General features: G+C 37.5%; 1 protein-coding gene across 6 annotated transcripts; it reads right to left on the bottom strand.

Moving 5' to 3' along the window:
• Positions 1-4: 4 nt before the first annotated feature.
• LOC108995256 (ATP-dependent DNA helicase DDM1) lies at positions 5-13721 on the bottom strand. Of its 6 annotated transcripts, none has more exons than XM_018970784.2 (16): positions 13600-13721; positions 13269-13353; positions 12447-12719; positions 12275-12358; positions 5249-5595; positions 4945-5134; positions 4648-4823; positions 4078-4147; positions 3797-3986; positions 2893-2988; positions 2703-2797; positions 2501-2620; positions 1139-1258; positions 928-1026; positions 726-833; positions 5-457 (listed from the first exon to the last, which is right to left on the bottom strand). In XM_018970784.2, the coding sequence occupies exons 2-16, from the start codon at positions 13335-13337 to the stop codon at positions 221-223; spliced, it is 2274 nt and encodes a 757-aa protein (XP_018826329.1). In that variant the 5' UTR covers positions 13338-13353; positions 13600-13721; the 3' UTR covers positions 5-220. The 6 variants fall into 6 exon arrangements, with proteins under 6 accessions (XP_018826329.1, XP_035547411.1, XP_018826327.1 ...); XM_035691518.1 differs by having other exon boundaries at positions 12447-12707; positions 13600-13719; XM_018970782.2 differs by having other exon boundaries at positions 13591-13704.
• Between the last annotated feature and the right edge of the window lie 1577 nt (positions 13722-15298).

The raw sequence follows: 15298 nt of genomic DNA, 5'->3' as shown, positions 1-15298 counted from the left end.
ACAGTACACAGGAAAATAGTTCTCAATTAAATATGTCAATGTCTGCAATCCATCGCATCTAAAGAAAAATTTCATCTCACTCCTGTCTTGGGCATGGAACATCATCCATTTACCACCAAACTGGCAAAAATGGCTCCCTGCTATTGTTTACAATATCACTACCCCAAAAATTTACAAGGACCGCTCAGCCCAAGTTCCATGCCCCACAAAAACAAGGTCCTCAACTGTTAAGGGTAGAGAGCATGCCACCAGTTGCAGTTGGTATCACCACCTCCCATCCAGGACCTTTGAGGGGAAAAACACCACCACCATTGGACTTTTCGTCATTGTTCGATGCATCAACAACCAGATCACTGCGGTCTAAGACCCTCTCCAAATCTTCATCGCTAATATCTGTTTGTATCATCTTGTCTTCAGCCGTTTCTTCCTCTCGGAGCAATGCCAGCAGATCCTCCTGCTGAAAATTCAATTAAACTGAAAAACATCAAACTCATTTTTCACTTTATATTCTTATTTATTTATCAGTAAATAGAGCATCAAAATCCTAATTCTCACAGTCCCCCTGCTCACACTTCAATCTAAGACTAGTCCTCCAGAGCCCCCGGCCCCAGTATGTCACTTCTATTTTTGAAGAGAATGACTCGGTTTTGCAGTTAAATTGGCATACATGATACAAACATGTCGTAAATAACATATATGGAACAATTTAGGAGGATATGGTAAACCTCAAAGATATCAGTAGAGCTAGGCTTCCTTTCTTGGTGAAACTGCCCTTTCCCAATCACCACATGCTCAAGCTTCAATTTGCTAAAAGCCCTTTTCAAGACACGACCCTGTTGACAAAGACTCGGTCAAATTTTTGCAGGTACCAAGGGGAGGCATTTAGTTACATACCATGACAACAGAAATCATGACCATCTGAGTTACCTCTACAGATTGAGCTGTTGCCAGCCTGTAAACATGAACAGGCTTGGTTTGACCAATCCTATGGCATCTATCCATGGCCTGCAAATCCATTTGAGGGTTCTGGGATGCAAATATATAACAAAAACCTTTTAACCTTTGCCAATAATATGGTTGCTGAACACGTTATAAGGAAACAAAAAGAAGGTAATAAATGATCGTATCTAGACTATACCCAATCACTGTCATATAGTATACATGTGTCAGCTGCAGTGAGGTTGATCCCCAGTCCGCCAGCCCTGGTGCTTAGGAGGAATATTCTGTAATCGCTGTTCAAATCATTGAAATCCGAGATCTGTTTGCAACATGGATGATTTGCCAGTAAGCTAGAGTTGATTACCATTCACTCTATTTACATGGTGAACCAAGAAAAAAAGTTTCTAACACGATAATAAATGAGTTGGGTGCAGCCCCATAGAATGGGAAAATAGACCATCTTCACTTTCACATAGTAATTGTATGATGTAATGACCCAAGAAAAGTCCAAACCCTATGTCACCTTATATTCTAAAAGGACTGGTCAATGTTACAAAATTACAATTGGAGCCCTTGAATCACTATTAACTGCAAGAAGTCCCCCCAAGGCAATGTGGGGCATTCCAACAAGTGTCAACTCGGGTGTCAAAAGCTTTTTTTTTCCTTCCAACTAATGTCAGGTCAGTGGTCAGAAGGTGTGAGTTACAACTTCCGTCTTACAGACCAACATTATATACACACACATACACAATGACACCATTTTGTGTGTCAAACCATCAATGTTCTTCACTTCCTGCATCAATCTCAAGTGCAGTACTGAGGATAGTGACCATAGCTACAAGACCACACATGGCAATCCTACCTATAGGGGCGACAAACAATCGATGACCACCATAGGGATGATGACCAGAAGAGGGAAGGGAGTCGTGGCCAGATCTAAAGGAGGAGCAACACCAGTCTAACACACGTGGCCAGCATTGGCAGCAATGAGAAATGTTGCTCCAAAGACTATTTTCTGACCCAAGCATGACTTTCCAACCGAAGAATAAAAAATCTGCTCAGCCTGAAAGGTCAGGGGGTTGAGCGAAAGAACATATCTTTTACCAGTGAACAAGTATGTGCTACCTTAGGTGCTTAGATATCATAAGAGGCGCAAAAGAGAAAAAAAAGGCAATAAAGACGAAGACATAACGTAGTATAACTATGTAACCTTGGTGTAACAAGATGCTAGACTGGCATTCACCAAAACAACCAGGATTTTTTTATGAAGAACAAAGCCTGTAATGAAACTGCACATCAGGAATTAAGCATTGCAGAAAGGCTACTAAACTCTGGACATCACCAACATCCCATTCATGATTAGATTTGCGACAGTGCAAATTAAATATTTAGGTTATGCAGTCATACATGATTTGGGTGTTTATATAAACAAATCAAAATAATTTTTTTTACCGGAACGGTAATATAAACAGATCAAAATATAAAATGACAACTACCAAAACCCAAGAAAACACAAAATAAATGGCTACGAATTCCTATGAAACTTAGGAGAAGCAGAAACCTGTCTTTTCCTTTCATCTAGCTTCACACTGCCATCGATTCTACAAACTTCAAATCCCTTTTCACTAAAGTAGTAATCTATGATGTCCAAAACTTTTGTCCACTGGCTGAAGATCAATACCTGATGGAAAATGAAATGGGCAGATGAAAGGCAACTCAATGACAAATGCGGGAGTACATGAACTAGGAAATTCTAAACATACTTTATGTTTGTGGGCTAACAACCGTTCCAATAGCCGGTCCAGCAAGCGAAATTTACCACACTGGCCAATTATCTCTTCAACGGGTGGGTAGAAATCTGTAAACAAAAGATGAGGAAAAAATTAAAGAGTTAGGTGAATTATATGGCACCCATTTGATACAAATATACAGAGTGTGTTGCGAAAAAGAGACATGAGCCATCAAAGGCAGACTCTAAGAGATCTGGATGGTTGCAGTTCTTCCGAAGCTGGACCATCAGATTATTAAGTTTCCCTTTCATACCACGTCCTGCAAATTATGAATGAACAATAAAATAATCAACTGAAAACATATAAACATTAAAATGGTAATTAACAAATTTAAGTCTTCCAGCAGATAGATAACCAGCGTACCAAGAACAAATCAAAGTTGATATAATTTGTGATCACCCAAAATTCAGATATAGCTAATAACACAACCAATGTGATACAACATGATACCAACTTAGGCTAAACCATATTCAGAGAACAGCCCATGGGACCCCAAAAAATTAACTAGCAGAAGCCAGTCCCCCTCCCCCATCCTCTAATCTGAACCTAGGATCGAAAATCATTATCCGGTGCTTTTTTTTATATATATGGGAGAAATTAACACCGGATGCTACATCAGAGTAGATACCCTATGCAAAGGACTCTACTATGATATCACTTACAGCAAAAATATATAAAGTACACAGCACATGATCACTTTTTTTTTTTTTAATCTTCCCAATCTGTGATCAAATTCAACAGTCAATACCAAAGGAAGGATCATTGTTCAGCTATTTTTTCTTTGCTGAGGTATATTTCAGCAGATCTGGCACATGATATTGGTAGCAACAGCCTTATGTACTACCCAATGCAATGCCCAGTATGCCCATCATCAATGAAAGACGAAACTCTTATTTTTCTGTGATTTTACTTAAAAAGTACCGGATGAAAAAAGCATCATGCCGTATGTACACACGTGAGAATTGTAGGAAAGCCAGAAAAAGAAATTGCACATGGAATGAGTCTCGTCTTTCATTTTGCAATGACACAATTAAATAAGTTTTTTCACAAGCAAAACTGAACTGTACCAGAGTTTGCCTTCTCAATTAAATGGTTCTCCAAGGTCCTGTTAATTAGATGATCTTGGAAATCCTTCTGATGGTTAGTCATGGTAGCATACAATATTATTTCTTTTTTCCGAGGAAGCAGCTGCTCAACATCAGCCTTCATTCTTCTAAGAAGGAAGGGGCGCAATATAGCATGTAGTTTTGCTACAACCTGCAGGCGATGAAAAGCCATCAAGTATTATATATACATTGTAACACGTTCTAAAGATGTAAATGAACAAAATAATAGAAACGATGAATACTTGAGCCCTTCTCTTCTCTTCCACTTCCTCCCTCATTGCTTCACTGTTACACTTTCCTGACAGATCAAACCTGAAAATAAACGCCTCAAAGCTAAATATCAAATCCAGTAGATATCATCATCAGAACATAAGGCAATCCAGGTCAAGTCACCCAGGTCCTAAGGAAAACGAGTATAGAAGAAACTGCCTGAACTAAACTATTAAGGCATGTAGTAAATATCATTAAAGCAGCTGTGTTTATAAAAGGAGACAGTTGAATCATGATTTTGAAATTTTATAAACTGCATAATCAAGGATGAATGACCAACTTCTATTTAGAGCAGGTATTAAAACCACATCTTACAAAATGAATACTAAAAACTTACTCAATTATTTGTAGGATTTAAATAATAATTAGGGTGACCATATGGGTATGAATTTTTGTTCTTTTTCAGTAAATATCAGCAATTAGAAACAAAGTAGTATGTGGCAGTGTTTACTGTACAGGAAAACATAGTTCAACTTTGGGCAATACAAGGACATGGTCCCATAAAATGAGGAAAAAATAAGAGATGGGCAAAGCATACTTACCATGACTCAAACTCATTATGAGACGAGAAAATATCAGGCAAAAGGAAGTTTAACAATGACCAAAGCTCTGCCAGATTATTCTGTAGAGGTGTCCCAGTTAACAGAAGCTTATTTTCTACAGGTAAGTATTTTAATTCCTTCAGAAGTTTGCATTTTGCATTTTTTAACCTGTGCCCCTACAAGAAGAAATATATGGTCAAGATAACAGCAATGCACATCTTCATCCTGACAATTCCTACTTCAACATGTCATTGAATGCAAAAGTACATTCAAGGAAAAATCAGTTGGATCATTCACCTCATCAATTACAACATATTTCCAATTATAATGCCTCAAACATCTTCTTGCATCGTTCATGGCCACCTCATACGAAGTCACGATTATAGGAAATTCGTGGCCAATTGCTTTAGTCATGTGCTTCCTTCGTATCTCATCCCTTTGGTTCTTGTCGCCATGGTAGATAACAGCATTCATTGAGGGCACAAACCTTTTTGAAGAAATTAAAAAACAAAGGAACGGAACAACAACAAAAATCAGAAAATACAAATTGAGAAAGACTTGATTTGGACTGGCCCACCAAAAACAAAAGATGAATATTTACCTTGCAATCTCATTCACCCAATTTGAGAGAGTAGAAAGAGGAGCAATTACTAAATACGGCCCATCCAATCCCTTTCCTTTTAAATGTGCAAGAAAGCCAATGGTTTGAATTGTCTTTCCAAGCCCCATTTGATCTGCAAGGATCCCGTTCAGCCCATTTTGCCATAATGATATCAACCACTTCACTCCCTTGATCTGATACGGCTTCAATTTTCCGCCAGTTAACAAGGGCACAAGTTCTTGCTGTTCTTTCTCAACTCTTTCTTCCTCAGTGAGGTTCACATCTTCAGCTTTCTTGGCTTCATGAGATCTTGTAAGCATGGCTGCAACAGCCCTCTTGGCCTTCTTCTAATAGAATTTATTTGTAGAAAATCAAGACAACGTAAACACGGTATCAGATAAATGAATAAGTAAGCTCATTAATATGGCCAGAAAAACAATGAGAGCAGACTTAAAAAAAATCCTGATTCAAAGGGACTGAGTTGAAAAAAGAGTTAATTGCAAAAAGAAGTCAACCAAATGTTGGAAGAATGTATTTAATTTGCAGAGATATATAAGAGCCAGCAAATAAGCTTCCTATGAAAAAAATAGTACACTTTATGCTGGAAGATGATGGCATCCAGACAACCAACAATCTCCTCGTAAACTGAATTACTAATTCGGTCAAGGTAAAGGCAGCACAGCAAAGAGAAAAGCAAAAATAAATAAATAAAGATGATAAGACAAGGGTTCTGCAGAATATATAGCTGTGATCTATTTGAGCATATTTGGCTAAGCAAGTATATACTTCCTTCAATGTACCAAGTGAAGCTTCCTGAAATATTGTTTTGGCCAGCTCAATTTCTCAAACAACTCATATTCTACTTGGTACAATCTATATTGCCTTCCTTGTTCTGTCTAAAATCTTTGTGACAAGGCTTGTCACTCCCTTTACTCACTTAGATCTGCAATTTCTCTTTTTAATGCCAATATGTAGTTGAAAAAATGAAAATATTGAGCGATCAAATTCTCTTGTCCGTCAGCTTTCTAAAATTTCACAAATGCTAAATCTCAAATTTCACAACTTTTCTTTTTGATAGATAAGATGTAAATTTTATTGATAAGAATGAAATAGGCAAAGCCCATGTACACAGGAAGTATAGAAGAGAACACTTAAATACACTCTAGGATCCAGAAATTAAAAGCAGAAAATCATGAACATTGTTTCCACTAAGCACAATGGCTGAGAACCAAAACAGTAAAGTGTGTAAAAAAGTTCTGAAGTTCCGCCATTGTACATAAGGGTGGCAATTCGTGTTTTTAGGCTATGTTCATGTCGTGTCAAATCATGAACATTCAACTATATAGGTTAACGCGAACCCGATCCTAAATGTGTCAGACTTTCAAACTCTAACTCAACTTATTTAAATAATGGGTCGTGTTGTGTCACTTGTTTTGACCCGTTTAATAATTAATTAAAAATAAATCAACACGACACAACTCATTTAAACCCGTTTAATATAAATGGGTTGAACTAACACGTATAACCTATTTGGCCTGATTAGTATAATTTCACATAATAGTTAAAATCTATATTTATTAGTAGCCACAATATTTAACAAAAAAAAAAAAAGACTACCTACTAACAAAAAATATCAATATTTTTCAAATCTAAACATACAATAAAATCAATATTACAAATCCTATAATAACAAATATGAACATAGGTCCAGAATTACAATCTCAATAATAAAAACATAAACGTACTTAGAAATACTAATACTACAACTCAATAATAATAAAATTATAATTCTGAAATAAAATCTAAACGGATTAACCCGTTATTGACCCATCTATAAATCGTGTCTTAACGAGTCAACCCGTTTTGATCAAAACCTGTTAACATCAAACTCAAGCCCGCTAAATTCGTATCATGTTCGTGTTGGGTTCACGGGTCGTGTCACATATTGACAACCCTAATTATATACTCTCTATCTCCAAAGCACCGCGCATTCCTTTCCAACCAAATACACCACATAATGCACAATGGAATCATCTTCCACACTGCCGCCACTTCTGGATAGCCTTGAATCTCCTTCCAACAAGCAAGTCCACCACCCTCAAAGGCATTACCCATGCCACACCAACTCTTCTAAAGATCTCATCCCACAACACTCGTCACCTCACAATACAATAATAAGTGATCCACTGATTCTCCATGATTTTTGTACAAATAACACAAATCCATCACAATGAGCCCCCTCTTCCTCAAATTGTCCGTGGTCAAAATATTCCCAAAAGAAGCAGTCCATACGAAAAAAGCTACTTTGAAAAGGCATGCGAGACCTCCAAATACTCTTCCACGGGAAGGTAACATTTCCTTGTGATACCAATGTTTTGTAATACGACCTCACTGTAACTTCTGAAACAATATGCATTTCCCAATCATGAATATCACTATTAAATAAGACGTTCCACTAGTGAGAACCATGAGAAAATGCAACCAAATCCGCCATTGAAGCATCCATGTTAACTACAATGCGAAAGAGAGCTGGAAAAGCCCTATCGAGAGTGTGATCGCCACACCAAACGTCATTCCAAAGCCTAATTCTAGAACCCTCACTGGCCACTAAACAGATGAGTTTCAAAACTCAGTCAACCCTTCCTAACAAATTTTCATAAGCCAACGCCATAACTCCCCCCCTACATTCGAACACCAACCCCCCAAGCACTTCCATGTCTAAGGTCAGTAACTTCCAAAGCAAATCCCCCTCCAAGTGGTGCCTCCATAACCATTTCCCCAATTGGACTTTATTGAATGTCCTCAAATAAGTCTCTAATCCCCCCCAAGGAGCGTTCTCTATTTTCAAAACATCTTTCATTCCTCTCATTCCAAATACACCACATAAGACATAGGGGCATCTTCCAAACATCTGCTACTTGACGATTTCCTTGTATTCCGCACCAACAAGTCAAAAGATTTACCACCCTCTTTGGCATCGCCCAAGCAATGTTCAGCCTCACAAAGATTTCATCCCATAGAACCTTCACCAGTAGATGGTCTGTTAATTCACCATTCCTTTTGCACATAAAGCACGAATCCATTTTGAGAAAACGACGCTTCCTCAGCTTGCCTATGGTCAGAAGTTTCCCATGAAAGGCCAACCAACCAAAAGAAAGCAACTTTTAGTGGCCCTTTGCCCTTCCAAATGCTCTTCCAAGGGAAAACAGTAAAAGAATAGATAGACAAAACATTGTATAAAGATCGAATTGAGAAATTCTTGTTCCCGAGATGTATCTACAACAGTTTGTCCTCCACACCACGCTCCCATACAAGGTGTTGTAGAAGTCAGAAATAACTCCCACTTCCCAATCTTGAACTACTTTGATAAATGGCACATTCCACTACAGCAGGCCATTCGAAGAGTCCATATAATCAGCAACAGAGGCTTCCTTATGCAATGCAATTCTGAAAAGAAGGAAAAAACATCCTTGAGAGCAACATCACCGCACCAAACATCAACCTAGAATCTGACCCTTGTTCCATGCCCCGCCACAAATATGAAATTACGAATGAATTCCTCCTAGCCCTTCCTAATAAATTTCTATACGCTAACACCATACAATCCACACACTTCATTAGAAATCCAACCTCCCCAAATGCTTCCAAACTTAGCATCAACCACGGTCCTCCATAAAGCATCACTTTCTTGATGGTACCGCTACAACCATTCTCCAAGTAAGGCCTTATTGAAAATGTTCAATTTTCTCATCCCCAAACCTCCACAAGATAGGAGGTACAAATCTTGTCCCAGTTAATCAAATAGAACTTTTTCACATCCCTCAATTCGCCTCACAAGAAAGCACGGAAGATTCTTTCCATCTTATTAGCCGCACTAGCTAAAATCGGGAATAATGAAAGATAGTACGTAAGGAGGTTAGATGACATACTCTTGATAAGGGTGATTGTTCCCCCTTAGATAGATACATCATTTTCCAACCAGCCAAACTATTCTCAATTTTTTTCGATAACACCATCCCATATTACCTTGGATTTATGAGGGGCCCCCAAGGAAAGATGAAGGTACTTCAAAGGCAAACAAGAAACGTTACAACCTAAGATTTTAGCCAAGTCTTTGATATGATCTACCAAGCCAACCGATACCAGTTTAGATTTAGACAAGTTCACCTTGAGACTGGAAACAACTTCAAAACAGAGTAAGAGAGCTCTCAATGAATGAATTCGATTAGGGTCTGGCTCACAAAGAACTAAGGTGTTGTCAGCGAAGGGTAGATGTGATACATTGATGCTCCCTAATGAAGTACCACCCGCTGAAAATCTAGACAAAAAAGACCCATTTGCCGCAAGCTCCAACATTTTGCTCAATACATCCATAACTAAGACAGAGAAAAAGAGATAAAAGATGTCCTTGTCTCAATCCACGAGAGCTGTTAAAGAAACCCTCGGGAGTGCCATTAACCAACACCGAGAATCTAGTGGTAGTGATACGATACTTCAACCAATTACACCACCTATCACCAAAACCAAATCTGCAAAGAATATAGACCAAGAAGTCCCAATTAACATGATCAAAAGCTTTATCCATATCTAGTTTGCAAAGGATACTTGGAATGCAGGCTTTAATTCTACTATCCAAACATTTATTAGTAATAAGGACCGAATCCAAAACCTATCTCCCCTTAACGAATGCATTGTGTTTTCAAAACAATCTTTTCCATGACCGTGCTCATATGATTGACTAGAACCTTTGATATAATCTTATACATTCCACTCACAAGCCTTATAGGACGAAATTCTTTCACCTCCACAGACTCGGCCTTCTTCGGAATAAGTTCCATGAAGGTTAAGTTAAGACTTTTCTCAAATTTCATACGTGAGTGAAAATGCAACAAAAACCTTCACAAGATCCTCCTTGATAATATCCCAACAAACCTGGAAAAAAACCACTAAAAATCCATCTGATACTAGCGCTTTATCGCTGTCCATTTCTTTCTGCACCTTAAACACCCCTTCCTCTTCAAACATCCTCTCTAACCAATCAACACACGATTGATCGTGTGAGTAGATTATCAAAAAACATCACTATGTGATTCTTAATTTTAGATATGTCCAAAAGAATCTTTCCTTTTGAGTTCAGCACCTCAATAGCGTTAAATCCTCTATGAGTTGGCCACTATGAAAAAAAACTGGTACACTTATCCTTCCTTCAGCTAAAGGGCCCGAGATTTTTGTCACCATGGAATTCTTCCATGAGAGTAAGTTTTTCCATACTAGCCACAACATCTTCCTCGCCTTCTCCTCATTCATGAGAGCCCCGACAATCTCCTTTTCATCAAAGCATGAAAGTTCCTAAAAAAGAATCTTCCTAAATTCTACCTCATTCCACAATTTCAGATCTTTTTTCAAAGCTTTAAGCTTTCCAGCCAACACAAAGCTAGGCATACCATGGCATTTAATAAAAGAACCACCACACTCTCACCTTCTCAACAAAACCATCAGCTTTCAACTACATGTTTTCAAATTTAAAATATCTATCTCTCATGGAGGCCCCTACAATCTAGCAAAATGAGGAAATGGTCAGAACATAGCATTGGAAGTCTCTTTTGACATAAATCAGAAAAATGGACCTCCCAAGACGAAGATACAATGAATCTATGCAATCTTGACCAGACCCTATTGTTGAACCATGTAAAATTCCCCCTTGCCAAAGGTTAATCGACTAAGTCCAATTCAAAGATAAGATCAAAAAATTATGCCATAGCCGAACTAATACAAGAATCCCCCAACCTCTCACTCGAAAAACGAGTTATATTAAAATCCCACCAACTACACATACCAACAATCTCCTCCCAAAGGAACCTTCTATTGTTGTCTACATTAGGACCATATACACCAGTGAAAGACCACTTGTAGCCATCATCCACATTTTTAAAAGAACAAGTCACCAAATATTCCAGACCAGATTGACGACTCTCATATCCCACAGCATAAGAATGCCTCCCGATGCACCTTTAGAGGCAAAATAGGCCAACCCATATGAAGACATCCCCACAAGCTTCTAACAATACTTCTATCTAAGAGCTTCAGCTTGGTCTCTTGAAGACAAATGATATCAGCCTTCCAATTCCTTAATAGATTTTTAACATGGAGGCGTATGCATGGATCATTCAGCCCCCTTACATTCCACGATAAAATCTTTGGTTTCATTGATCACTGATATTTTCCCTAACCTTCCTCCTTCCTCTACTTGCACTATCTTCCCGAACATCATAATTAATAGAGCAGGCTAGTCTCCTTAACTCCCTTTCTTTTTTGGTATAAGATCTAGCCAAAAGAGGCTGGCCCGATTCAATAGCAATGAGGAGGGCTTTAAATTGATCTTCAAAGCCCTCACATGAAATCCCTATGCATTCTCGTATTTTGTCCACTTTTTGGAGAACCCAACCCAACTGAGATTCTACCCAATGTGAACTTGACAGCATGGAACTTATGGGGCTTGGGTCATCCAGAGGAGAAACCTCTCTTGGGCTTGAGGAAGACCCGGGAGATGGTTTGATCCGTCGGGGATCGGTCAGGACCAACTCCAGCGAGTCACTAAGAGGATCATCAGCAGCTGGTGAACTTGTCGATACCTGGCCGGAAGGCTTTGAAGCCACTTCGCCATCTCTTATCCTCCATGTGGCTTGGGTTGTCAATTTAGAACCCAACCCAACCTTAGCCTTGCCTTTGTCTAGGCTCATGCCATTGGAGCAACCAACCTTATCTCCCAGGTACTGGCTCGGCAACCAACCTCACCTTAAAACTAAACACTCAGGTCAAAAGTCTTGTTGTTAAAACCCACAAACCATCATCGGAGTTTTGGTTGTACGGAGATAAAGTTTGATTGTACAGAGAGATAGAATCAAATTTCACAATTTACAATTGCAAAACACAACAAACTCAGTTTCATGTTGTAGGAAATCCATATAGAGTGAATACAATGAACTTGCTGTCTCAACATAACAAAAGAATTGCAGAAATGCTCACATTATTGTATTGTGCAGCAGCTTTTCTTTTTGATCCACGGCCTCTCTTTTTTTCAACAATTGCATTCTCTTGCTCCATTCCATTCTTGCAAAGAAAATCAATAATACAATCAGCAATAAAAAGAAGTTTCCCACTACACAAATTCATCTGAGAAAGGTGTATGAGAATATACAGTTGTAATATCATCCATTTTTTCCAGCAAAAACTCGGAGTACATCTGGGTTTGACTTAGAAGCTCATCCAATTTGGTAAAGTGACTGTCATTCAACTGGGGTTCCTCCTCTGGCTCCTTTCTTTGCTCTTCATCTTCTTTCTTAACCCGAGCTTCCAATAGCTTTTCTTCCTCCTCAGCCATTGCTCTCAATATCAAAGAGGAATCTCCATTTCCTTCATGTGGACACATTTCTTCCTCTGACTTGACTTCCATTTTCACCTTGCAGATATCCTTCATTTTCATTAAACTAGATATCTTATACAAAGAATAGCTTCGCTGCAGATATCCTTCATTCTAAATATGCAATAATATGAATGATATAAAAATAAAAGATGTTAACATAAATTACATGCATGCATAGATACAAATATATATAGACATGCATTCACACTTCAAGACTTACACATAGGCATTAAGTGTGCATATAAAAGCTGTCATAGCTTCTTAAAACTCAAAAAGACCATCAGAGTAAAAGTTAGACCAAGCACTATTATGAAAACCACAAACTCTGAAGCCAAGGTCAGGCACACGAACCCTACCAACAAATGCATCAAATTGCTACATCATAGTAGAATAGAACAATATAAAAATAACAGTCGCTCGCCTCCATTTGGTTCTAAATAAACTACACATAACCACAGAAAATGCTCAAACATATAATTTTGAAAGGTTATTTACAATTTTACTTTCCTTTTCTCCACATTCCTACATACTAACATGAACCAAACAGACTGAAAAATAAAAAGAAAGAAATGACATTAACGGAAAAGGGAAGCAAACCTCGTCTTCAAGCACCGAAGTCGGCGACTCTGCAGAGCCTTCGTCATTCATTTCGTTCTTCGTGTCCATTCCCAACACTAACTGACTAACATCCGGTAAAAGAATGAACAAACCAGAAAACGAAATGAAACCAAAGAGACCACAAATACCATAGAACGACATATATTCTCCAAATCATTAACCCTAGGGTTTCGATTCAAAACAAGTACTGTTCACAACGATTTCCATAAGGCAAAAAATAAAAACGCTCAGTTTTTAATAGCTTCCTTTGCCAGAAATGCGATAACCAGGCATCAAAAGCATGAAATATGCAAATACGAACCGTACGTACATGGAGTTCCGGAGAGCAAGTCGGAGAGGAATGGTGCACACTGAAGGTACCGGAACCGAGAAAACCAAAATGGAAGGCGTTTGGACTTTGGAGAGTAACAGTCAGTGGCAGCTGCCAGACATAATTAAACGAGAAAGAAATTTTATTTATTTATTTGTGGGTAGCTCTGTCTTGAGCGGGAAAACGAGGTTTTAGTTTTTGCCCCTGGAACTTCAGCAAAATTACAAAGAAAACCCTATTTCATCGCCGCTGCTTTCCAATTTCCATCTTATCGGAAGGTCATTTTGTCCGACGACGTTTTTATTTTTTTTATTTTTTTACTTTTTTTTAATTGGGCCTATTATATTACTCCTATTGCGGCGAATGTGATGGGGTTTCCAACTTTCTTTCCCCCACTCCACCCAGAAGAAGGGACGCATGCTTTTTTAGTTCTGTCGGCCCATTCTGTTCTGTCCACTTTCAGTCCACTTTTGAATAACATGATTTTTTTTTATATGATGAAATAAATAAATATTTTGCTAATTTAAGAACATTAAAATTCGGTCTGAATATACAAAATTTTTCATTTTATCATTATAATTTTTTAAAATTTTTATATAAAATATAATAAATAATTCAATTTTTTTAAATTTTAAACTAAAAATATTATTAAAAAATTATATTATAACAATATTTTATTCAACTTTTAACAAAACATCTCATATCATCTCATCTCTACTGCGTAACCAAACATAACATAACGGTTACACAAAATAAATTATCTCATCTCATATAATTATTTCAACTTTTTAAAACTTTCACATAAAATATAATAAATAATTCAATTTTTTTAAATTTCAAACAAAATTATATTAAAAAAATTATATTTTAATAATATTTTATTCAACTTTTAATTTTTATCTTATATTATCTCATCTTATCTATGTAACTAAATGATGCCTAAACCCACCAAGGGATTGTCTCAACAGTGGGTCTCGATAGATTGTTTTTGTTTTTTTACTTAATGTTTAAGGAATTATTCTTTAATAATATTGTAAATTTTTTTAAAATTATTTAAGAGTCTAAGAAAATTTATAAAAAAATTAAAAAAAATAAAAAAGTCAAATAACCTTCGCGAGAGAATTTGTCAGACTACACCGTCAATGGATCTAGCACGACTCATAAAGCAAAAAAGTATTAAAATCCACTTTTGAGTCCACTTTTGAGCAACATAAATTTCCCTTATGGACCAAATTCTGATAGAAAGGAAGGGTGTAAATGAAGATATTTATTTGCACGAGTTGACATTGAACCATTGGGTACTTATGGTTAAAACTTTGGGATAAAAAATTGGGTGCAATTCATTCCATGTTCAAGCCTAGGAGTGGGTAGTGGGGACCCGCACCCCATTATCTTGCACCTGTCCGTCCCGTCCCGCCCCTGCATTGGTGAGGCAAACCCTCATCCGCCAAATGTAGGTGGCGGGGCCACCTGCCCTACATCTAGCCCTCCCAACTCTGACCTGCATTTAACCCGCCCCGCCCCCCACCCCATATATATATACATATTTATTTGTTAGATTATATATATACATATTTATAAATATATGTTAGCAGTTTTACTTTATATAAATAAGTAATATGTATTATGTATAGTTTTTACTTAAATACTTTATGTAAATTGTAGTGTAGTATGTGTGGTTTTTATATAAGAGACTAAG

The sequence above is a fragment of the Juglans regia genome, chromosome 7, assembly GCF_001411555.2.
Source record: "Juglans regia cultivar Chandler chromosome 7, Walnut 2.0, whole genome shotgun sequence".
Lineage (NCBI taxonomy): Eukaryota > Viridiplantae > Streptophyta > Magnoliopsida > Fagales > Juglandaceae > Juglans > Juglans regia.
This window is presented reverse-complemented; position numbering and strand designations above follow the sequence as displayed.

Coding starts and splice junctions, on each gene's coding strand:
- LOC108995256 (XM_018970782.2), bottom strand. Junction 12,359..12,446: donor AAATGGATGATATTACAACT/GTATATTCTCAT, acceptor TTTCTTTGCAAG/AATGGAATGGAGCAAGAGAA. Junction 1,259..2,500: donor TAGATGAAAGGAAAAGACAG/GTTTCTGCTTCT, acceptor TGTTGCAAACAG/ATCTCGGATTTCAATGATTT.